Source organism: Heliconius melpomene, chromosome 21, assembly GCF_056956725.1.
Source record: "Heliconius melpomene rosina isolate 202511_hmr_F chromosome 21, ASM5695672v1, whole genome shotgun sequence".
Taxonomy (NCBI): Eukaryota; Metazoa; Arthropoda; class Insecta; order Lepidoptera; family Nymphalidae; genus Heliconius; species Heliconius melpomene.
In genome coordinates this window covers 4,914,012-4,940,821 of record NC_140409.1, presented here as the reverse complement: position 1 = coordinate 4,940,821, position 26,810 = coordinate 4,914,012, and the positions used below count along the sequence as shown (strand labels likewise).

The following is a 26,810-nucleotide window of genomic DNA, read 5'->3' as shown; positions in this document are numbered from 1 at the left end:
TACCACTACAGAGCTTGTTTAAGGTTTTTCCCCGACAATCTTAATTAATGCATTTTGCTGAAGAACACCTGGGGCTCGTTGGGGCTTAATTTTTAATTACGCTGTAGTGGAGTGCGCGGCTCGTGCGCTATGCATGTGCGGTCTCCGCTCGACTTAGCGGTCAACATTAAATATGTAGAGCCAAGTTAATGTTTGCATTATTTTATTCAAATACAGCTTTTAGCGTAATGTAACATATATATATATATATATATATACATACTAGTGGACCCGTACGCGGCTACGCCCGCTTGAACTATACGAATATTTATTAAATATATTTATGAAATTATTTTCAGTTTTCAATAGAGAGATGCGTTGAGCAAGCTGATTTTGGGTGACGTTTTCTAACAACCAACTTTGCAAATCGTTGCTTAGCAACGCGACGGTTGTTATTAACATGGCGGAATAAATGGCATGTCAAATTAAAAAATATTTTAATATATTGGTATATATCGAAAATATTACAAATATGAGAAAAAAAAGTATCCTATGTTCATCCCGGGACCCTCAAGTATCTCTATATGAGTATTTTATCACAATTAAATTAGCGGTTTGGCCCTGATTGCGTAAAAGACAGACAGACAGACAGACAGACAGACAAACAGACAGACAGACAGAGTTACTTTCGAATTTATAATATAGGTATGGATATATATATTATACATACATATGTTAGATTAATATGGATAATCATAACCATTTTTAGTATAAATATAATCTTATATATTGTTAGACATCTAGAAATAATATATGAAAATTACACTTGAAAAAAAAAACAGAGAAATATCCCGTTTACTTATGAGAATAGAATATTTGAAAGGAAACATTGGCCTTAGAAAGCTTTAATACATCAAGTTGGTAAAGCCACCGCACTGTAGCATATCGTGGCAATAGCTTATATACCCGTCTCTCTCGCGCCGTCCATAAAATATTCACGAGGGCGAAGGCGGAGATATTATTATAAACTATTTTATGGCAACTTTTCTCGCTGTTTCTCAGGGGAAGCACTTATGTGAATTACCGGGAAGCTTATGTTTCCTTATTTCTGTTTTTAGTTGGAGAAATATATTTGTGTTATAGTAATTATAACATACGAGAACACTAAAAGAATAATACTAAATTAAAAATAAATCAGCTTCATCCTGTTCCCGCACACAGCAGAGGCAGAGGAAACCTAGTGTTAAGACACTCCTAACTTCACTAAGAAAAATCATACAATGACTGCCTTGTCCAAATATGTAGGTAATAAACTAAGAAATTTCAAAGGTATCATAGGATAGCTCAGGATGTCTTGTAGGTAACTTAGGTTACTAATTTTCATCAGATTGACTTTATTTTGAGGGTGTCGTGCGTATAAGCCTGTGACAATAATGCGAGGGTTTTAGGTTCCCACTCGGGGGAATGAATAATTAATTATTAATATTTTCATTTCGTCGCTGTGGTACCAAGGCAAAAGCCGTTGAATTCTGCCACTCAACACACAATGCAATCTTAACACTAGGATCCCTTCGCCTAACCTGCAAGGTGCTGGAATAATTGAAAAAAAAAATTATAAAAAATTAAAAATATATTTTGACGAATATTGGCCATAAATTATTTAAATTTCGCCTGTAGAGTAACCGCAAGCTGGTCGCTAGTATTGGATAAACAGCTTGTGACAGTGTGCAATCGTGTGTGCATATTAGGTAATTACGATAATTTCCAACTAGTTCATTAATTTGTATCCTATTAAGCAAATTAGGCTTCGGTATAGATATGAGTGTCGCTTGTTTGATATTTCCCGTATACCGTGAAACCAATAAATATTTGGGAATTAGGTGTTACAAATGTACACCAGTGTGTAGAATTGTTATTTTCTTTCAATGCATAGACGGAACCACGGGACTTAATTTAGTTTGTTGGTAGGTTAGGAAATGTAGAGCACTAAGAGAGGATTTCCTGAAATTCCGTGCCCTTGAAAGTATATTTATAGCTTAATAAGAAAATGTTGTGTATGTTATGTTGATATTATATTTCATTTTACGTAAACAGCAAAAGAAAATTAAATTGTGTTTTAATCTAATATTGTAAATGAATATGGATGACAGTCAATTAGTGTAGTTTAATCTGGATATTTTACTTTTATGATAATTTAAAAGGGCTTAGTATCCGAAACTGACTTTATTATCCATTACAAAAAATACAAAACTTACCAAAAATGCTAGTAAATAGTCGAGTGTATTATACGTTAAAAGTACTATTTATAGTTTAAAAGTATAAGTTTAGGTATAACTATTTAATTATTTATAGTTTAAAACTTTTAAGTTATTTTATAATTAAGATTTATTGCAGATAATTACTGTTATGAACTTGGCCCAAATATTACGTTCTTTTTACGTTTGCGTCAGTTCAAACGTAAAAAAAAAGAACGTAACTAATATCGTCGTTTCAAAATATATATAAATGTGCCACAGTAAAGTAAAAATATTTTATACTAATATTATAATCTATAGCGTCTTTCTGTGGGTGCTCCATTACACGTAACATACGGTGCCGCGTAGCCGCAGCAACACCTACCATAAGTACACCCGCGTGGCGCGTGAATATGTCACATGTCCCGAAACTCCCCCGAAACTCCCCACTAGCCCACCTCCCTCCTCCCACCTCCCTCCTCCCCCACCCAGAGCCAGCCAGAGGGATGAGCCAACATTAAATTAAATAATGAATCAGTATAAAATGACTGTTTATTTGAATTGAAGTTTGTTATTGCATAGTTCAGTCCAGATGACTAAATAAATGAACGCAATTCACGCGAATGCGTTCTGTATTCACTTTATATTCATAAAGTAATAAAGAGAATGTGTAATTATATATATTGTGGGTAATGCATCGAGACGATGCTAATGAGACGATAGTTAATATTCAACTCGTTTATTATATATTTAATTTGGTAATATACTTGGGAGTATTACCTTAATATAAAATATACTTCTTACCGTAGTGTTTGGCACTCCGTTCTATCTGACTACCCCACTAGGGATAAAGAAGGGATAGAGAATTTAATACATTTATTATAACACATTGCAAGCTTAGAAATGTTTTAGATAATATTTATTATTGTTATGCAATACCTCTATAGTATGAATAATACAAAAAATACTCTTAGCTATTAGAATATATTGTTTTCGCCTAAAGGAAATAAATCCCCAAAATTAATAACCTCCAAACTCGACATAGTATGCATTCACCGTTCGTTGCTAAGGTAGGCATCTATAAAGGGGGAAGGCCGGGTTTGTAATATTAATGGTATTGCCCAAGGTATGCTTGGATTTTACTCATTAGGGATATTATGCGGTTGTTTCGCAAAATGATAAATGGGTAAGGACGGCATTAGTTGAGCGACTTACCTACGAGTACGGGGCCGGTGTCGGTGTTCTGTTGTTATTATATCTACCCCTATATAGGGGTTGACTACTACAAGGGTTGAAGTGTTCATTTGAACCTGAAAATAACATGTTATAGTCAAAAGTTAATATTAATATTATCATTTAATATTGTTAAGTATTATAAAGTAATTGGCAATTGTCTTTGTCCTAAATAATTGTTTGAAATACGTTTCAATTCATCAAATTCAAAAGTCATTAGACTAAATGTTAAATTATTTAAATTTCAATTTTAATAAAGAATATTGATATTTTAAGTTAATATAGCTACGTTATAACTACGGTTAATTATAATTAGTAGTTGACAGAAGGGATAGACGACGATCATTTTTGAAAGCAAGTAATTTTCAAATGTTTTGAAACAAAGAGAAAAATTAATTTAACTTTTTATTGAAATTAAAATCCCTAGAGTAGGTTTATGGCATATTCTAAAATTATCTGAACTTGCTCATCGAAAGCTTTTAAAGTAAGCATTCTTGGAATGCTTGACCAAATTCTCTTGTGTTCATATAAGTGAATATAAAAGAAGAGTTATATGAATAGTTCAGACATAAAACAATGAAATCTAATAGCTCTTACTACTCTTGTGAACTATTAGCCTGTATACTTTTATTTTTGTCTTCCAATATTTAACAGAAACCAACAAACACCCAATAGACAGATCTATATATTCTAATTTATTTATTTAATTATATATTTACAGAAAATTCATTTAATCACTTTATTATATTAACATCAATTATTTATGAAAGAAAATTATTTGTTTATTTATTATATGAAATATAACGCACAACTCTCATATTAGCGACCATCGCCATTTTAACACTCTTACTCCTTCTCTATTTTTTATATGTGTAGACTATTTTTCTATTCTGTTTTCTTCGTATATGTATGACTTTCGTATGTATGTGCAATTAAAATTTTGTGTAGTAAAAGACTTTATCTATATATATAAAATCGAAAGGTCACTCACTCATCACGAAATCTCAGAAACTACATGTGCTAGGAATCTCAAATTTTGCATAGGAGTTACTTATAGGACGTAGGTGCTCGCTAAGACGGGAATTTGCAATATTCGACTTCTAAGGGGTTGTGTTTGGGGTCGAAAGTTTGTATGAAACTTCGTTACTACAAATGCTAGGAGTCTCAAATTTTGCATAGACGTCACTAGGACGTAGTCATGGAGACAGAAATTAATAATAACATAAATATAACATAGTTCACGCGGGTGAAACCGCGAGCGGGCCGCTAGTTATTACATATAACAAACTTCCTATCGGACTTTTTTAGATAGTTTAATATGGCGGCCAACAAAATAAATACCATAAACGTAATACATAGTAAGTTATATATAGCTTTTTAAGCTTAACATTAATTGACTAATGGATTGTAATGGAGCGCAAAGCCCGGCCGCATCAAATAACCAGGTAGGTATACCGCTTTTATAAAAACCATTTCGTAGAGTTTAAAACGTTAATGAAACAGAATTAACTATAAATAATCACATCGAGACATTTCATATTTAGTTCTAAAGGTAGGTTCATGTTCCATTATATTTTTATGTAAAATGTATTATTTTTTTCAGCCTCACTACAACAGAAAGAAGGCGCTTTGCCTCGACACCAGAAAGAAGGAATGTAGATATAGAATATCTTCATTTCCTCAAGTGAGAATTGAGCCCACACTCTGTCGCGTTAACAGGCATACTTTGTGCCCTGCGCCACGACTGCCTCAATATCCATACCCATATTATAAATTCGAAAGTAACTCTGTCTGTCTGTCTGTCTTTTACGCAATCAGGGCCAAACCGCTTATTTAATAATGATAAAATACTCATATAGAGATACTTAAGGGTCTCGGGATGAACATACGATACTTTTTTTCTCATATTTGTAATATTTTCGATATATACCAATATATTAAAGTACTTATTAATTTGACATGCAATTTATTCGCCATGTTAATAACAACCGTCGCTATGCGACCGATTTGCTAAGTTTATTGTTAGAAAACGTCACCCAAAATGAGCTTGCTTAACGCATCTCTCTGTTGAAAACTGAAAATAATTTCATAAATATATTTAATAAATATTCGTATAGTTCAAGCGAGCGTAGCCGTGTTCGGGTCCACTAGTATGTATGTAAAATAGATATATCAATCGATTTATGACAATGACTAATATTACTATGAAAAATTCTTTGAATCGGAGTTTAAAATCATCATCTCCTTATTATTCTTATTTATAAAATATTAATCGAAATTCTTTTAGAAAGATATACATAATGGAAATAACATTTTCAGCGCAAATAGACCGAAGTACTCGTTATTTAAACTAGGCGGGAATTTCTAAAAATGAAATATTCAATAAAGATACTTAATAAAATACTTTCATATCAAATAACTCCATTATCTATATTCTTCTATTCTATTCTAGTAGCTATCTTCGTCGTTAGAATATCCTATTAGTGTCCTTTAACAAATACTTTTTATCGTATTTCTATATTTTTATGTTTTAATACATATATCATAAAATATAGTTATTTTTATAGTGTGTATGTATAAATATGTGTACGAATGTTGTTCCTTTTTAATTTAAAGCTTCACCCAAGCAGTGGGAGCCTTGTGTTGAGACACTTCCCACTTTCCACCGAATTCTAGAGACACAAGAAATGAAACTATTAAATGTTTCATTTTCTCGAGTGGGAATCGAATCCACAACCTGACGCGTTCACAGTCACACAGAGTGGCCTCCTTATTTCATAATAATTTATAATTGAATAAATCTAATATCCGAATAAAATCTCTCATCTTCAAGCCCATTGCGATAAACGACATTTATATTATGTGAGTAAATAATTTCATTCATGACCAAATCACTTTGGTTAATTTTTTGGATGTCAAAAATAAGTGATCGTAAGCATCAGGATTAAAGTTGATATGATATTTTTATCAATTAAATATTACTTAAAAACTAATAGATGATTCTGAGAAATTAATTAAATTATTAGAAAGAATTAGCTTCATTCAAGCTTTATCCCGAATATAGCAGTGTAAGTAGAGAGAACCTAGTGATAAAACACCACCCCACCGCACTTTTCGCCGTATTGCATGTTGAGTGGCGGAACTTAACGCCGGGCTTTTGCCTTAGCCAGAGCGAAGAAATCAAAATATTAAGAAATATTAATTCATATTAATATTATTATAATAATTCATATTTATTACTATTCTGAAAATCTGAATTCAGTTACTGCTTTCTTGTTGCGCTGTTATTCTATTGTTTATTTTTAAAATGTCACTAGTGGCCGTTGGTAACTTCGTCTGCGTGGCAATGGCCAACTTTATGGCAATGACCATATTTCTATTTACTATCCTTAATCATTTCTAGGATAAATAATTTTTTTTATATATTTTTCTAGTCCTACGTTCTACCACAGAACAGTGTGACGTTTACTATTCCTCATTATGTATATTTTTGTTCTCAGACGTATCCAGACGAAAGGTCTTTCCGACGAGAGCGTCCCACCCCAGGTTTGTTCACCTCCATAAAACTACCAGAAGCCGAGCCCCCAAACGGCGTGGCGCCCCTGCTGGATTTCCCGCGGGGGCGCATGCGACCGGTTACTTTCCTAGGCGAGGGACCACATGGCACTGTAAGTAACTAGAGTCTAGACTATTTCCTATATATAAGGCATAATATGTTTATTATCTTTAGAGTGTATGTAAGGTATAACAATATTAAGATTTTAATTTAAAAGTATATGTAAAATAAAAGTTTAGGGATTGCGGGAAAGGAGTACTGTTACCGCATTACGTGATAAGTTGTGTACAGGGAAATTTCTTTTCATAATTGCACTGGTTACTCAGCAAAGAAACTAGCAAGTAATACCAAGCCAACGCCAAAATTCGGAATAAAACTAGTTCAACTGAGAATCGTGTCAATACCTTCAGAATGTGCCAAATTTGTTTATAATGATGACATGCATAAGTATTTAATACTGTATTACATTGCATATTAATTGCAAATTAATAATGCAAATTAATAAAAATTATATATTCCTATCCCTATATACAGGGTGGAAGAGGCAGCGCTTCTTTTATTGAACCTGCACATAGGGTAATATATTTAAAACCCACACCTAAGAAATTAATCAAGGTACCTCAACAGTTTGGACGTAGGATTTTTTTTTCATTTCACGATTTTTATCCATACCTGTATTTCGTGTGACGCACACATACGTGTGCGACGTTTCCGATTTGACAGGTAAGTGTGTGCGTGCCTATGTTATACTATACAAATGGTGTTTTATTTTAAAACGATAATTTTATTATTTATTTTGTTTGAAAAAATAACTTTTTCATTTTTGAGAATTATTTTTTTTCCGATTTATATTTGGCTTTTATAGCGTAGTTAAAACTGTGGTTTAATTTAAAGTGGTGCTGACAATTCCACCCTGTATAATAAAGAAGTAAAAATGGCGTCTGTACATTGAATATATTTACAAAATAATAATGGAGGGGGGGTTAAGGAACAGTTATAGACCCCAAATCTACAAAAAAAAAATGTCCGTTTATCTGTTTATTTGTCTGTTTGTGCCCACTAATCTCCGGAACTACGGGACGGATTTGAATGAAACTTTTTTGGTTATATCGAACCCACAACCGTCGCGTTGCAATCACACCCTAGTGCCGCTGCGCCACGACGGCCTCACGACAACATTGATTTTTTTCTTCACTTCAATTATAGCGTGTAATATAATGTGTACGTAGCTGTAATTATTTTACATTTTTTATTCTTAGTAACTGAAATGGAACGTGATTCTATGAATAATAAACTCCAAGGTTATTTCAACATTATGAGGATAATTTACTGCAGTTCTTTGATAATAAAAAGAAAATTATGTTATTAAACGTGATTAAAAAAAGAAAGCGAGGTCTCTGTTGCGGCGAGGCTCCGAGTGCTCTTCTTGGACCTCGTTAGCATTTTCTACATTTAAGTTAGAATTAGCGGAATGTTTTGAATCTTTTTCACTTATTTTTTCTTCGGTCTCATTTAGTTTTCTTGAACTATTATTCGATTTAGGTTTTGCATCCAAATCCATATAACTCTTGGAACTTATTTCATCAGCTCCTTCTTTCACATTGTCTTTTAGTAGTTCATCGTCAATTACTTTACCTAAATAAACAACAAACGGAAATATTAAAAATATACATAATAAATAAATAAATACATTTTTAATTATGAATTTTACAATTACTAAGTTATATAACAACTATATATTTTACCGTCCTCAACGAACTCTACCACATATTCGCTTGACAATTTGTTTGTTAATTTTTTAAAGAAATTCTCCATTTTTATATTTTTATTACAATTTTTTTGTGTGGTCAAATGTCATAGTGTGTCAAATATATTTATTTCTTTATCATAAAAAGAAAATAGTTTAAGTTTTTATTTAATCTTCTTTAAAAAATACGGTAAGGTTCTAGTCTTAAAAATGCAAAAGAAACGAGGCACTTCAGAAGGTCGGCTGTGAATTCACTGTGCATGTCACTATATAATGAAAATAAAACAATAACACGTGAGTCTGTTTTTGTTCCTTGCGGCAATTGAAAAGAAAGATTACAAGCCTAAAGCTATGTATGCTGTAACATAAGATTGACTTCATGACAAACTGTGAGATATGAAAAAAATATTTTTTTGTACATTTTCTTGTAATATAAAACAAGATTATTTTTAATTTTATTTTTATATTTTGAGAAACCATATCTGGTGTCAAGGCAAAGCGCGGGGTTAAGTTCTGCCACTCAACACGCAAAGCCTCCAGAATTCGGAAGAAAGTGGGGAATGGAGTGCCTTAACACTATGTTCGCGGTTTTACGTAATCTACGCTAATAAGCACTTTTACTCAAATATTTTTGCTTTGGAAAACCATACATAACTAAATAAAAATATAAGTACTTACATATATGTATGTATGTCCTAATATATTTAAATGTATGACAGTAATTAATATTACACGAGGTGATTAATATTTTATACGTTGCATATTCAATGAATGAGGAGTCGTGTTTACCCGACCCTTACTTATATTATCAATCTATATTAGTTGCTCTCCCATAGAAATACATTATTATATAGTTTTGTGTAGAGACTTAAGTCTAGCAGTGGACTAGACGGGGACAGGCTGATGATGATGATGATGATGATGATGATGGGCATGACATAAGATGCAAGATTTTACATTGTTACGCTTTATGTAAAATATAATTTTACTTGGACGAACCTCGAATGAAACGACAGTTCTGTTCTTTAATTTAAACTTGTATTGTATAAGAACACTACACTCTATTTTACAATGTTAACCAGCCTGTACCATCCATGTGCTCGTCTCGCCATCTCAGGTATAGATGTGTCGGTGTCAAATCAATATGCACTCCAGAATTCAGCGAAAAGTGGGGAGCGGAGTGTCTTAACACTAGGCTCCCTCTGCCTAACCTGCTACATACGGGATACAGCGTGAAGCTGAAAAAAAGTTTTTAAAAATATTTATACAGATACCTACCTACCTGGTATCTGAGATCATAGAGAATTTTAAGTGCCATTAATTAGTAACAAGCACACTTCAATGCCGACGCTGGAATAGTTTTCCCTCGAATATAAACGCATCTGTCAATTAGGATTACGAAATAAGCCTCTTAAATCTTAATAGAATACAGGGAATCTCTAATGTAGAATAGATATATTATTATATATATAGTTACCTTATATAGAACTCTTGATTTATATTAGCAGTATTAAATAAATTAAAAGCAAAATTTTTTTAGAAAAAGCTTTTATTTAAACGCTCTAAAAAGGAGAAAATAAAATTAATCTTTTAAATTTTAACTATCAACTCATAACCTCATTGTACACAATTTATATGATCATAAAAGCTTGATGATGATGATGATGATGATGTTGAGATGGTTGAAGATATCTACTTCAAAATTGAGCTCAAAGATTTCACCCGAACCCACATACATACATTGCAAGTTAAATAAAAGCTTTTAATAACAATACTTATTTGTATGTAGTTAAGTATAATGCAAAATAAATTATTTTATCTTATCAGCTTCACGCTCTATCCCGCACACAGGAGGATAGTCATAGGGTACCTGCGTAACTCGTACTCGTACGAGTTAGTGTAATTACACTCATTTCTGTGTGTTCTGAGTTTAGGCCTAGAGTAGACGGTAAACCCGCTGTTGCGTATTTTTATAAGCGTTGCTATAGCAACGTGTATGTCGCTCTATAAATACAAAAGTATATACGTCAAATGTATGGGAGTACGTGTTTCTACTACATATCTTAGTTCAGCTAAAAATGGAGGTTACAGGACAGCAAACCACAATGTAAAGAAAGGAATACAAATTAATTTAGTAATATTTATTGATGTTTTACTTTATTACTAAGCGTAAGTATCGAAATGTATATTTTACTAAATATTTAACTTGGATCACATTAATGATAATAATATAATTATGCAGATAGTAGGTATATATCTTGATTGAGGGTGTGGTGCAGGTGCAGAAGCTTGCTAGTGTAAACGCCACAGGTTGTGGATTCTGTCCCAACTGGGGAAATTAAATATTTAATATGTAACGAAGCAAAAATCGGTGTTGAGTTCAACACTTATATTATTTATTTTATAAACAATTATCATAAACAAAAAATATTTTAAGGTAATATGAATCAGTAAAAGCATTAAGCCTAAATTGTTATATGTGAAATAGTAAAATTCGGAGATCCCTAGAAATTAATTAAACATAGAAGCACTGTTCCAAACTTCGAGCCACCACGTATTTATGTGTCCTATAGATACTAGCCAGCCTCTATGATGGCCGGGGTTTAAAACAATACTTGCCAAGTCGAATTCCATCCAAAGTTCACTAAACTAAATTAAATTTTACTAGATTAAATTCCAGAGAGGTAATAATTGCGAAGGCGACTTAGTTTACACCCATGGCTTGTCGCGAGGGGAAGTTTGTTCCCCTTTCCGTCGGAGGTAGGTACGTGGACTGCCGGGCTACGAAAATACTCATAAAAATTGATTACTGGCCGTAGCAAGAAAATGCAATCTGCTCACACTCGGGCGCCCACCACCCCACACCCCACACCCCGCGCCTTAATGGCCACCGTCGCTTATTTTATACTTTTACCATAATATAATTTACGATATGTCTAATATTTGTTCGGTACACCAAGGAAATTAATTAAAGATTGGACTCTATTTATTACTATAACAAATATTCCTTACACGGATGGCAATCTTTATAAATATCTTTCAATATAATTCCGGGTAAGACTGCATGACTGTAAGCGTGACAGGTTGTGGGTTCGATTCTCACTTGAAGAAAATAAACATTTAATATTTTCCTTTCTTCGTTCGTGATGCTGAAAAAAACACATACAAAATATACACGTATTTTACACATAAATTGTAAATTTATTTAAAACTCAAATAAAATTATACACGAGAAATCGTCAGTGCACATGAACCGCATCACATATCATTTTAACTAATTAGTCCGGCAACATTCATTAGCGTCAACATTTAGTAATTATTTATCAATAACCAAATGAGTCATAAATATTGCAATTTGCACAGCAAAAGTCATCAATAATTATTTAAATTCAATAAAAATTGTAGAAATTGGATTTGCAATGATATCAGGTACTACTGTACAGTACTGTTACATAAATATTGTATTTGGTTAGGTGATCGACATTATTAGAGAATATACTCTTTCTTGTTATTAATACAAAATTTTCTTCGGTTAAATAGAAAAACGATAGAATAAAAAAATATATATTAAGATTTTTAGTTCAAACGAGTGTAGTATTAACATTTCTATTAATTAAAGTCACTTTTTTTAATAACGAAAATATCAAAATTTATGAATATACAGTCCAGATAAAAAAAATAAAATTTTATTTTTGTAATATAATAATAAAAAAATCATAATTCCGTTAAGAAACTCTTAAAAATAATATTAGAAAAAAAAACTTACAATGAATAAAATTATAAACTTTGACATTCAATTCAATTCTGTAAAACTTGTGTCTTTTTATGTATGCTACTTACTATACCTTACGATTTACCCAAGTAAATCGTTGGTTAAATAGAAAAGTTCTAAAAAATTCTAGAAATTAGCTTAAGAAATAAATCTTATTTTTTTTTTATTAAATCTTAATTATAAATAGACTAAAGAATAGTAGTATTTTTTTTTACGTTTTTTACATATGTCTTGTCTTGTCTAAAACAGGTTATATTCTCTTGACAAAATATTTTTTTTTCGTCTTCACCTTCCTTCGTTTGCCTTCAAGATAGGCAACCTAGTGGTAGGTAACCTAGTGTTAAGACACTCCGTTCCCCACTTTCCGCCGAAATCTAGAAGCATGGCGTGTTTCATGGCAGAGTTCAACGAATTTCTTTGCCTTGTTGCCAGAGCAAAGAAATGAAAATGTAAAACAAAAAAATCCCCGAGCAGGGGTCAGACTCACAAGCCTCACACTTACAGTAACGCTTTTATCCCTGCACCATGACGACCTCTACAAAATAACATAAGATAAAATTTTTCACTTAAGCCAAAGAAAGTGTTCCGCCCCAGGTACGTATTACAAGCCAGCGCCCACAGTAAAATTTTAACCAAACCTTTAAAACAGTCATCGAATCACACGCAAACCCTCTTAACACCACCCGATGTGAGTGGAATCATAACTACCCTATCCTTTTATCTTGGTAGCGCCCTATCCCCAGTATTAAGTTACTCGAGGATAAAAAATGCCAGCTAGAGAAGACCTTTTTAGCATTAGAATATTTTATATACTTAATATATATTTAACAATTCTATATTTTCTACAATATTGTATGATATTGCCATAAGTCCATGCACAGCCCTAATTTAAAGGGAGGTTTTTCTGAAGATTTGCAAATCCGTTATACGCAAAGCCATTTTCCATGCTCGGTAAACTTAGAAACTGGGCCAAAGTAGGCTTTTGTGAAATATACAGGAAATTCCCTACCTCCCCTCACTATTTACGTGCTTAAGAACTATTTCCTTAAGAACTTCCCTTCGTGCCGCGGAATAAAAATGTAAATTTTTAAATTCTTTCTTTTTAATTTTAAGCGGTTGACTTTAATAATATCTGGAGATAAGTTTAATAACCTATATACTGCAGTTATTATATTTATTATGTAATGTATAAATATTGTACAGTTAACCATCTAGTGTACAAGTAAAAAAGAGGCCGAGAGGAGTATAAAATAAGATACAATCAAATATAAATAATAAAGATATTAACATCTATTAATAATATGAATGTTGTATTCAGCTCCAGATCTGCGAGACGGATGGAATCGAAGAACTGAGCGACGAGGAATCCCCCAGTGGAGATCGCCGTCGCCTTGTTGTCGTGAAGACTTTGTGGCGCGGCTGCCATAGCGATGTGAAGTATGGAAAAACTTACCTCTACTTTACATAGAAATTCGAGTAAAAACCAAATATGCAAGAATGTGAGGCCAGTCTAGGTGCAGGGGCTAGGTGTGACTGTGAACACGGCTGGTGGTGGGTTCGATCCCCACTCGAGGAAATTAAATATTTATTTAAATGTATATTTCCATTTCTTCGTTCTGATGTCGAGGCAAAGCGCGGTGTTGAGTCCCGTCCGTCAATACGCGATGCCCCCAGAATTCGGCGGAAAGTGATGAACGGAGTGTCTTAACACTAGGTTCCCTCTGCGTACCCTGCTGTGTGCGGGATACAGCGTGAAGCTAATTATTGATGGCAAATGTTTGTTTTAGAGCGGCGTTTGCTCGCGAAGCTACATGGGGAGCTGGGCTGAAGCATCCACAACTCGCACGGGTGCTTGGATTGAGCCTGCTAGAACCCCCTTGCGCGGCACTCGACCGCGGGGACGCTGTTCCTCTTCCGACGATTCTGAAGACGGAGCGGAGATTGAGGTAAATCATCAGAGATCTACTCATTAAGCTCTTACCCTGAGCTTGGAGTAATAGCCTTAATATATGGCATTTTTTCTAGTTATTCGAGTTTGATACACATCGGCTGCCAAATAGCGAACGGCATGAAGTATCTGGAGTCATTCGAGTTAGTGCATCGAGACCTCGCCGCCAGGTAACCAAACAATATAAATATTACGTATACGAAAAAGTTCTCAGGAAAATTTCTCGTGGCCAAAAACTAATTTTTAAAATTGTCTCTTGTAGAAACGTAACAGTCAGCGACGATCTCAACATTAAAATCTCTGACTATGCAATGTTTTGTGAGGAATTCGTCGGTGACTATCACATAATGGCTGATGGATCTCGTATGCCCTTACGGTGGATGGCTTGGGAAAGTTTACTGATGGTAAATTAAACTAATTTAATATGATAAAAGAGTCGTGTCGGTACTAGGCTGGAATTACGATCCCCACTCGGGGGAATTAATTTTTATTTATTCATATTTATATTTCTCCGCTCTGGACCCATGGGAAAAGCCCCATATGAGTTTCGCCACTCAAAACGCAATGCCTCAAAAATTTTGCGGTATATGTAGGACGAGGTGTTTTAACACTAGGTTCTCTCTGGCTACCCTGCTATATGCGGGATATTGCATGAATCTGATAAGCAATTGATTGTCATTTAAAGGCTACGGGTTTCAGATATATATAATTATAAATTTAATTTTAGGGAGTGTACTCACCGGCTAGCGACGTTTGGTCTTTTGGAGTTACGGTGTGGGAAGTGCTTACTTATTGTGTCGCTAAGCCTTTTGAAGAAATGAATGATGACCAGGTAATTACCAGAAATTTATATTGTATTGAAATATGATATGGTTACAACTTTTTTTTTAAATTTGGTTGTGGTTCATAATTTAGACCGCATAGCAAATATATGCAAATGCGAATGTATCTATGTAACGTCGAATATAATTTTTTCCTTGAATATTAACGAGTAGATAATGTTTAGTTACATTTAATTCAATACTCGTGAGGTGGTTAGAATATCAACTTTCTTATAGGTGGTAGCCAATGCAAGTGAATGGCGTCGGGGAGGACGAGGAGCGCGCGTGCCCGCTGCTCCGCCGCCGCGTTGTCGACGTGAGCTTTACGATCTTATGCACGAATGTTGGCGTCGGGAGCCCATGCAGCGGCCGCGATTCCACGATCTTCATAGGTTTTTAGAACGCATGACCCATGGGTACAAACCACCTCATCATTAAGCTAGTAAGTTCAAACACTGTGGCAAATACAGCTACGTAACGGCACACCCTTAACCACGGATATACATTTAAAATATAACACTGGATTATGAACATGTGAACAAAGTTTCGTATGAGCTTTTAACGTTTCTAGTCTTAGGCAATTAGAATTAGAATTATAACATAGGTCACTTAAAGCTTTTTAGCCCGAAGGTTTGATGGATTCCGATAATGTATAACAGACTGCGTAGATAATGTGATAGGATACTCGGGCAGTATTATTACAGTATTAAATAAGGCACTTTGAAGTTAAATTAAAAATTCATATATCTGGCGAAATGCCGCTTCTCTATTCCCTGTTTACTTGCTAAACTGCGTTCTCTTTCCTAGTCATCTTCTTATATTTCGTAGCGTTAACAAGTAAACAGAATGCTCATTCCCTTTGGGATGCATCTCTATTTAATTGATCTCGAAAAAATATCGATGAGCCAGTATTTTTAGCGGTAAGTCGATATTTTTAAACATGTAGTGGTCAGACGGTTGTTGCAACAATATTGTCGAACACAAAATATACAGTTCGAATATTTAGTAGATAGAATAACCTAAAATTATGTGATGAGATTTGAAGGTAGGAAGACCACTTCATGTCATGATATCTATGCTATTGCAAAAACATCCTGCAGGTACTTGGTGTCTGCGAACATGTCACTAGAAGCATCGATATCATGCCTTTTTTCACGCTACCCCCAGCGCCCTTCGCCTAGCGCTCCCACGATCTTCCACTACCACCGCCATTATGGCAATCCTTTCTTTAGGAACACTATTGTAATGCACGATAAGATAAATCACGTTCTCTTTACCGTTCATTCCATTAGTGTACTACCTAATCAGTGTGTCGGTCGCTGATTGAGTTTACGCAAGTAAATTTTATTGAAATTACATTTTTGTGTAAAGCTAAAACTCTATCTTCAATTGACACGCGTTCTATAATATCTATACCCAAATCTAGCTCCTATTTTTTTATCCTGTTTAAAAAATGTTAAGGTTGTATACTTCGAGAGGCTAAGCATCCCTCTAGGGCAATTTGTGCCCCCTGTGCTTCTTGTTTTCTTCGACCCAGAATGGTTTGCACACACATAAGCTCCGTAATTATCAACAAGTTGCAAAACTTGCCTCCAAATAATGTTAATTATGGATTTGTGTGATCTATCTATAATATTATAACATGGCCAGAACTTAATATATGTCTACTTATCTGATATATATAATACATGTGTCATAGATATAAGGATGGATAAATGTTGTCAGTAATAGTAGTCATCGTTTCCCCTCATCCTCAGCCCCGATTTAGGGAAGTCCGACCCTGGATGCCCATTCAATGGGTCCCTGTTGAATGAACTTAATTTGAAAAGAAATCACTCGATCTAGTATTTTCCAGTGAATTAAGTGCATTGGCATAACGATTCTTTCCAATAAGATCTTAAATAATCTTATGAATCGGGGCGACAACTGTTCTGAGGAACATTTTATGTATTTAAGACTAATATATCCATTCCATGCTTCCCCGAGCCAGCGATCACCAGGAGGTGAATAAATAAAATCATCTGGAGATCAGTCCTAAATGTGACCCAGGTCCTATACGACGCAACAAGGATGGACGACTGTGAGACTATGAGATGAGACTTAAATAATATCTTAATAACTGACCTCTATACACAGGATATACCTATTTTTTTATTAAAAAGCTTTGCATGTTTACGCTAGATATTTTAAGTTTTTTTAATCGTGTTTTTTTTTCAATTATTATGACGAGGTGGAAGGAGATACGTGCTATTCTCTTAGCAAGCAATACCTTTCAGTAGCTGTAAAATACAAAAAAAAATTGAATCGACACAATTAATACAGTAATATAAATCCTTCGTATTTTGCAATCTCTAATTTTTTTCTTATTTCATCTATGTATATTTTATACGGATTAAGTATGTAAACTTGTTTATGTTTTAAGGCACATAAATGAATGTGTGACATTGGGTGGGAAGGTCGGGCAAATGAATGGTTTTAAATGAGTTTACATGAGTTTTAGTTACTGTATGTTTTTTTCTAAAGCTATTTCTCTATTTAGGGCTGTTTACACCAAATACAAATAATATTAATTACTGTTGCAAAATTCACAACTTAATTGGTCAAGTTATTAATTATTAAGAAATGAAATGAATACGATCTGAGTGACTTATCATCAAATTTATTCTACTGGCCTATTAAAATGCTCCTACATTTTTGATAATAAAATATGAGTGGAAATCCAAAAACCAAAGTAAAATTTAAATATTATGGCGCAAACAGTCTACGATATTATTCGTTGTGTTATTTTTATTAATTTTATTATTTTGAGATCTGAATGGTAGAATAAGAATAGAATAGGCATATTTGGTCGCAATTGAACAAAAAAGATTGCAGGTTCGATTCCTGCTCGGGTCAAGAATATGCTCATGTATGTTAGTCCCAGTTTAAATAAATGGTACCATCTACGTACCTCTACATTGCGGACCATAGAGCAACACAAACAGGAGAGGTGTATGGCGATTTATATTTATTAACTGTTTCTCATTTTTTGCGGAGGGATGCATAGAATGATGCGTATTCGGAAATAAAAACAAAACTATTCTAACCAAAAATCGCCAACTAATTTTATTAAACCCGTGGTCATACCACGTGGAATTATACTTTGACAAAGGAGATTGCCTACATCTACTACCTTGTGTGATGCTCTATGAAACGACCATATTATTAGACAAAAATTGCATTGCAATTATAAATTTAAAAAAAAATGAAAAAAAAAAACAAAATAATTACAAAAATATATAAAAATATCAAAAAAATAAAACTTAAACATTAAAAAAAAAAACAAAAAAAAGAAATACGTAAAACCTAAAAAAAATCTATTAACCACAGAGGTTGCATAATACAGATGATAAAATAACCCATTGGACATTTGTAGATAAGGTTGCAGTCGAAGTTGAACTCCTGCAATTCAAAATTTCATATTACTGTATTCTTTGTAGTATTCATATAGTGTTTATTTGAAACAAACAGCAATAATAGTGTATAAGGTGTCAGGTTATTGGTGCGAACACGTTAATTAAATAAATAAATTAAATAAAAATAAATAATCGCGGGATTGATTTAGAAATGACAGCTTCATTTATTGGTTGGTTGTTTCGATTTTTTTTTTATTATTCATAGTTATTTCACACATAGCGGAATAGGCAGAGGGAATCTGGGAATTTAGTGTCAAATTAAGTAAGACACTCCGGTCCCATAAGACAGTTCCGTTCCCCACTTTCCGCCGAATTCTGGAGGCACTGTGGGTTAAGTGGTGGAACTCGTCGTCGCGCTTTGCCTCATTACCAGAATAAAGAAATTAAAATACGAAATATTTATTTTTTTCGAGTAGGAATCGAATCCACAACCTGTCGTGTTTACAGTCGAGATTCGTGCCACTGTGCCACGACTGGCCTTAAATAATAATATAGATTGTGGGAATATATACATGTATTTGTATTAAATAAAGACACACACAATTTAAATATAATTATTATTATATTTCTCTTTTATATTTTACCTATTTAGTTTAATTTCATGATTTTTTGTACTAATATATTAATTAAACTTATACTTACTTTGTCTAATTAACTAGTTTACTATTGTAAAGTTGTCTTTTCTAAGTAAATAACCATGATATTTTCAAGCTTTTCTTCTAAGTATATCTTATTTAAATAAAAAAAAGATATATTTTGAAAAAAATCTTGGAAGGTCTTCTGAGCCTTTGTGACAACCTTTGGATTAGATTATTCATTGAAATATTTTTGTTCTTAATTGACTTTTAAAATGTTTTAAATATCAATCCAAACTACTATTTTAGAGAGTTTGTATGGTTGAACGCACTAAACACAGAAAGTACTGGCTGGAATGGAAAAATCTTTTTTGTTGGATAATCCATTTATCGAAGAAGGTTAATAACTTGTTAAGTATATAAATATTTCAATGAATATAAAACATTTAATCTTTAACAGAAACGTATAGGTACCTATAGTATAAGGATATATACTGGCTACGTTTACAACATGCCCTTAACAGTAGTGCGTGGATAGTATTAGTAGTGCGGTTAAATTAAGTAATAATTAATAAAATCACGCTTCACGCGGTATCCCGCAAACAGCAGGGTAGGCAGAGGGAACCTAGTGTTAAGACACTCCGTTCCTCACTTTCTGCCCAATTCTGGAGACATTGCGTGTTGACTGGCAGAACTCAACGCCGCACTTTACCTCGACACCAGAGCAAAGAAATGGATATATAAACGTAAATAAATATTTCACTTCCTCGAGTGGGGATCGAACCCGCAACCGTCGCGATACAATCACACCCTTGTGCTGCTGCGCCATGACGACCTCATGTAATAATTAATTACCATCTTTTTAAATAAAACATGGAATTCTATTCCATGGAACAAAAAATCTTTATTAACTTAACACAGCTTCACACTGTATCACTAGCGGAGTAGTCAGAGAGAACGGAGAAAGATCTTTTTTTAACATAATAATAATAAGCGACTACTAATCCTATTACACTATTTGCGTCCATTTTGACGGTGTTTAACCCCAATAACCTGGTATATGAGAGTAGTTTTACTAGTAAAGAATTTGCTGGCTTAATAGTAGCGTCGTAGCTTGTTCCTACCTCAAGCGCTAAAGTGTAAACTAATGAAATTATTATAAAAATATACAGCTATTATAAATTATATAAATATTACAAATTTGAGTAATATTCTCGATTACATCGGATGATTTCTGATGAAGCAAACACTTTATAAATTATGGGAATTTCACATCATCTCGATAAAGAATTCCCGAATTGCATATTTACCCGCTGGACTAACTAAATCTTTTTAATTATATCACAAAAAATCTACATATAAGGCTTTGTCTTAAAAGTAATGTTCATGGGAATTTTTCTTTTCACTTTTCACGTTTCAATATCAATAATAGAAAGTCGGTACTCCTCTAGTTTCCACCTTATTAAACCAATTCCACCTTAAAAGCAGGTAAATTAATGCAATTTAAATATAAAAAATTTCCCGAATCTTAGGCAAATTTAATATCAGACATTGCTCTAATATGCCTCGGTAGCCCCAATTCTAAAATCTCTTGGGATATTTTCTTGTATTACTTAAGACATCTGAATAAAATAGATTATCATTTCATAGAAAATAACCATCAATTGTTTAATATACTTATTTCTTATATTCTTATTCAAAATTCTTTTTGACTGCACAAATTAAATGTCAAAAAAATTATATGGTTTTCACAGCAATTTTGGTATTGACCACATAGATCTAGCCCCGATTCTATTGCAACAAACATTCAAACGGAGAAAAATTGGAAACGGAGAAAAAAATAAGTAACTCATGTCGCGTTTCTGTACCTTCCATCGCAGTAAGCGAAATTGATATCTAATATTTAACTAGAACCCCATCAAATTACATTTAAGACAAAATGCCTCTAACACGCTTCGATACTACTTTTCAGCCAATATTTAGTAACGCTAGCTACGTAGAAATTTAATGGAGTCGGAATAAATGATATGACGTTTGGAAGCTTGTAGTGAAAATGTGTTTGTAAATAGTTGTGTATTTGTGTATTTGTGTGCAGATTCATCGACAGGAGTTAAGTAAAAATACTATAGTTACGTAACATACATATACTTACGTACAAACTAATTTGACATCAAATTTAAAAAAAAAGTTAAAAATCAAATCAGCTTTCACGCAATATCCCGCACATAGGCAGAGGGAACCTAGCGTTAAGACACTCCGGAGGAGGACATTCTGGACGCATCGCGTGTTGAGTGGCAGAACTCAACGCCGCGCTTTGCCTCGACACCAGAGCGAAGAAATGGAAATATAAACGTAAATAAATATTTCACTTCCTCGAGTGGGGATCGAACCCACAACCGAGCGTTACAGTTCTACCTTTGTACCGCCGCACCACGACGGCCTCAAAAAAAGAGTTTTTGGTCAAAAATGTTACGAATTGCACTGAATATACCTTTCGAATTAGTACTGGCGTTTATATTCTATGTCGTGAACATGTACACAACAAAATTTGCTGGTTGTGCTATTATTTGTTAGATGAAGTATCGAACATATTCGGATTTAATATTCGGATTGTTCATCCTTTGGAAACTTGTCGTGATTTTACGATAAATAAATGCTTGCAATCCACAGCACGGTCCTTTGCGTTGTAGTTATCTACAAAATTCAACATCTCAAAACCAATTCTAAATAACTTCAACCATTTTTAAACAGAACCCATCGTTCGTTTAGAATTAAAAATATAATTAGTTAACTATTCTGTGTGACTGTAATCATGTCAAAACAGCCATACATTGCGTGACCTACCAACAAACAATATTGACTGCTAAAAGTAGGACATCTCTCGTCACTACATTCATATTATATATCATATAAACGTCATATAAACAATGTAATAAATGTTGTAACTTTAAAACTTATATAAAAGACAAAACTGAGAAATATATATATTATTTTTAAATTCCAAACCCAATATTATGTTACTTGGTAAAACATCTGGGACAAAAAGTTGGTAAGCTATTATTTACTTTCATATAATTAATTTTCGTGGAAGCCTAATGCATATTAGATCAGTATTAGACCTTCGGTTAATAATAATCAATAGTAATATTAATATCATAACAAATTTTAATACGCATTTATTTTTCCAAATGATTAATTAATAATATGTATTTGTATTTTACATTTGTCGATGGGTTTGTAATTGTTTGTGGCCTTTTAATGAAGGCAGGGGTGTGATGATGTGGGCATATTTTGTATGTATGAGCGATAGAATGTCTGGATGCGAGGTGATAACAAGGATAATGATGGTGCTGCAATAAAAGAAGGAACTTTATCTTAGTTTTTTACATGAGAAAAGGTTACAGTGCTAAAGACTAGTCAACTCTTAATACAAAAAAAATATTAACTTATGGAAGTGTAAATATATGGTATATATATTGCTAAAAATACGGTACGCTCTATTTTTTTTTTTTAATCAAAATACAAAAAAATAATAACTCAAATGAAGAAAATCTCATTAGTAAATTGATACTAAGTGAATTTTACCTTTATGTAGTGTCTACTTTTAAATTTATAAAAATATGGAAATATGGATAGAGAGAGAGAGAGATACAAATAAGAAAAGTTTCAATATCACGTAAACCACTACTAACGGAAGTGAGCAACGAACACGAACCAATTAAGTAATGACGAAATATCAAGACATATTCTAATTAACGGTATTTTCATTTATTGTAGCACCATCGTCTTTAATTTGTAGATTAGATTTTATTTTATACTCATTTCATTATATATTTGTTCAAATAGAGCATTAGTTGTAAGAGAAATAAATAAAATAAAAATAACATAAATACCTATTCTTGAAGTTGGTCTACGAATAATAAATATACCATTCTTTACCATAATATTACAATTAATGCTCTTTCTAGTATTGATATATAATGAAATGTTTAAAGTATTCTAATATTGTAAATCGTACCATGAAAATAAATTCTTTTACAATAAAAAAAATGTTTAAAATAAAAAAAAATTAAAGCTATAAAAAAATATTTTTGTGGCACAATTTCAATGATAAAATACTTTTCGTTTCACATTGAAACAAGGTCAAATATACTTTTAATAAAAGATTATTTTTTATTAAATGAACTGTACAGTTCACTCTCGACATAAGAAACAATTGTTAGGATGTCGATTTTTGTAATTTGTTGAGGAGATTAGAACTAATCTTTATTCTTTACTTCTGTACACCTGTAACACATTTGTTACCAGCTGGACAGGTGTAAAAGCTGCAAAAATACTACAAAAACTAAAGGCGACAATTTGAAGTTTGCTCTAATATACTCACAAATTAGGAATTCCTACCTCTTAATTGTTGCTTGTGTGGAGATTTTATTTTATTTTCGTAGGACCACGAAGTGTATACAGAGGGAAGCAAAGGTTTTTTGTGTATATTTTTAAGTTCCTTTACACACAGACGGTATGTGTAACAGATTTTTTTTATTTCACAATTTTACTAGACGTAGGTAACGTGCTCTTAGAGACGGTCCGTCTTAAAGCTGACGAAAACATGACAGTTTCTCTTAGAAATGAAGACGCATCACGGGATGATTACGTCTAATGCTATTGAATTAATAAAACCAAGAACTACTGACGTTATAGAAAAAAGTAAAAATGCGTTTATAGCGGCGGTCCGTGCCCAGAAATATTACTAACAAGAAATGAACCCTAAAAATTAAAAAAAACTTTTACACGAACATAATCTGTTCCTTTTATAAAGTCCAGGCCTCCAAAAAGTATATCTATATAAGCCCATGGGCGTAGTATTTAAGATCACTTTTTCTTTCCTCTGTATAAACTCTCTGAGCTTGTTTGAAGCGATAAATGATACCATCTCATATTAAAATCAATCATGACATCAAGGCACGAATAAAATATAACGCTAAGCACAGAAGGCACAGGGAACCTAGTGTTAAGACACTCGGTTCTCCACTTACCGCCGAATTCTGGATTTCATTCCGTACTGAGTGGCGGAACTCAACGCCGCGCTTTGCCTCAGCACCAGAGCTAGGAATGGAAACATTAATTGAAATAATTATTTCATTTCTTCAAGTCGAAATCGAACTCACAACCAGTCGCGTTGACAGTCATATTTTGTGCCTCTACGTTACTGGCCTCTATAAAAGTATATAATTGACATTATTTCAAATTATTTGTTTAAATACATAAACTCATACTGTTGAACATACTGTTGAACTTTACTGGCTATGGCTATGTTTATATATAATTCGTGCCTTGTTGACATTACAATTCACAACATTTGCGTAGGTTATAATAATTTATCGTGCTTTTTATGTTATTGATAGTAACACTAGGTAATAAAATGATCATCCCATCGATCCATAGCATAATAATCACAAAAAGCATATGCAAGTATGATAACATACCTACGTATGCATATGACGCTAAAAATAATCATTCATGTTATTGCACATGATCTATTTATTTTTTATATTTTATAAATATTATTTGCATTGGTGTTCGTGTAGTAGTAGCGCAGCTAACTTAGATGTAACTTGGTATATCCTGAAACAACAACCGTTAAAGCACCTCCTGGTCGGCACTGGTTCTGCCCCAAAATTTATTATCTACTTATCAAATAACCAAAGAAAACACGTAAGCTAAGGAACTTTAGAATAAATAAGTCCTGCAAAAATGTATTTCATTTGTTAGAGTTAAAATTATTAATTAATAATTATCTTGTATTTTAATGTATTCGAATGCAAGTTACGTACGTGGGTTGAGAACAACGAATGTTACAAAATCTTGTAAAAGTTATTAATCATTATTCGGTCGTCGGCCGTTTGGACGCTGGTCTTGTTCGCAACGTGTCATCCGTTAGTGAACCTACTTTCAATATATAAGTATACTTAGGCACCATATACTTAATTAAAAACTTTCCAGTTTTTAAACTCACATTTGAATTAACTGTGTAAATTTTGGTGTTTTATATATTGTATTCTAATTTTGTCTTTATCTATTATAAATATATTTCGCCTTGCTGAAGCACTCACGTGCAATATTAAGATATCTTAAATATGGTCGAAACGGCATTGATATTGCAAACCGCAGAGAACTTTCCCGTTTTATTTCATGAAACATTTTAAATATAAGTTAAATAATATAAGTATGTCTTATAGTAGATTGTTTGATATCACATCTAAAATTATGGGTTGTTAATGTAGGGGAGTCACTTACAGGGAAAGGATAAGTTGTGGTTTATTTCGATTTGCTTAGAACTTACGCGTCGACTCCTTTACAATGTAGGGACCAATTCGCATCAACATAGTGAACTCTTCTACTAAGTTTTTAATGCCTGTGGGCATAATACAAACTATATTATTAGTATTATTCAATAATCGACAAAATGTACTCTTATTTGGCATCTACGACAATATTCATCTTAGCGGTTTTCATTATTAGCCTGTATCGGATACAAGATCTCATTAACATTAGTTTTCGCTTAGAATATGAAAACAAAAATAATCTATCATTGATTAGTATAAGGAAACTGATGTTTCATTTCTTTAGATTTAATTGTCTTATGATGATGTTATTTAAAATGTTTAACAAATTATTTAAAGCCCGCCTCCTACTTTCGAGAAATATATCAGTTAGATTTAAGTTTGAAATATTTGGATATGTATTATGAAGCGAGGTGGGCGAATCAATTCTTTATCTAATTAGAATATAAGCATCAATTATGCATGATTTAAATCATGATGAAATATCATATACTTCAATACATATCGATTATTTTTTCCAAACATTTTACTTATAATAACTCCATTCCAAAGTATTTATCAATGTATATAGGTGTTTTACTACGAACGTTTCATCGGAGGCATGTTGTATTTCTAGAGCCACTTTTGTAGTAAATAGATAATGCCTACTACGTACATATTACTTCAAGACTTTCCAAGTAGTAAAGTACCCGCATAATGATTGCAATTATACATACAAGTCTAATATACAAAACTATGTTAGTATATTTAGGATGTGTATTTATTTTAAGAAAACCATACAGAATTCCTTTCATTGACATTAAGAAATGTCAACTTAATTAATTACCAAATTGTACTCGAATGACTTCTATGAATGTATTAAAAAGATAAATTTCATTTAATATCATGTGACAACAACACCACTCTATAAATGAAATCAATTCTGTAGGTACATAATAAATAATCAAAGACTTTTAGGCACCACGCCTCCTTTTTATGTAATTTTAAATGTTAAAATAAATGTTGATAAACATATCAAATTGATGTTTCATTTAAATACCCTTTCGCCCTTAACTCAGGAATATTCTTATGTTAAAAAAAGTAAAACGTATTATTTTAAATTGTATAAAGGCTTTCAATCATTGTGGATGAAAAAACTAACTAAACTGA

At 32.8% G+C, this 26,810-nt stretch overlaps 1 protein-coding gene across 1 annotated transcript in view; it reads left to right on the top strand.

Moving 5' to 3' along the window:
• The window catches only part of LOC146526963 (discoidin domain-containing receptor 2-like), a 73,732-nt gene extending 47,052 nt beyond the window's left edge, over positions 1-26,680 (top strand). Inside the window, exons 11-17 of the mRNA XM_085205880.1 lie at positions 6,947-7,114; positions 13,840-13,958; positions 14,309-14,467; positions 14,547-14,639; positions 14,732-14,873; positions 15,197-15,301; positions 15,528-26,680. Of these exons, the coding sequence (XP_085062006.1) occupies positions 6,947-7,114; positions 13,840-13,958; positions 14,309-14,467; positions 14,547-14,639; positions 14,732-14,873; positions 15,197-15,301; positions 15,528-15,728 (987 nt within the window). The 3' untranslated portion in view covers positions 15,729-26,680. The remainder of the gene's footprint in view (positions 1-6,946; positions 7,115-13,839; positions 13,959-14,308; positions 14,468-14,546; positions 14,640-14,731; positions 14,874-15,196; positions 15,302-15,527) is intronic.
• Positions 26,681-26,810: the final 130 nt, after the last annotated feature.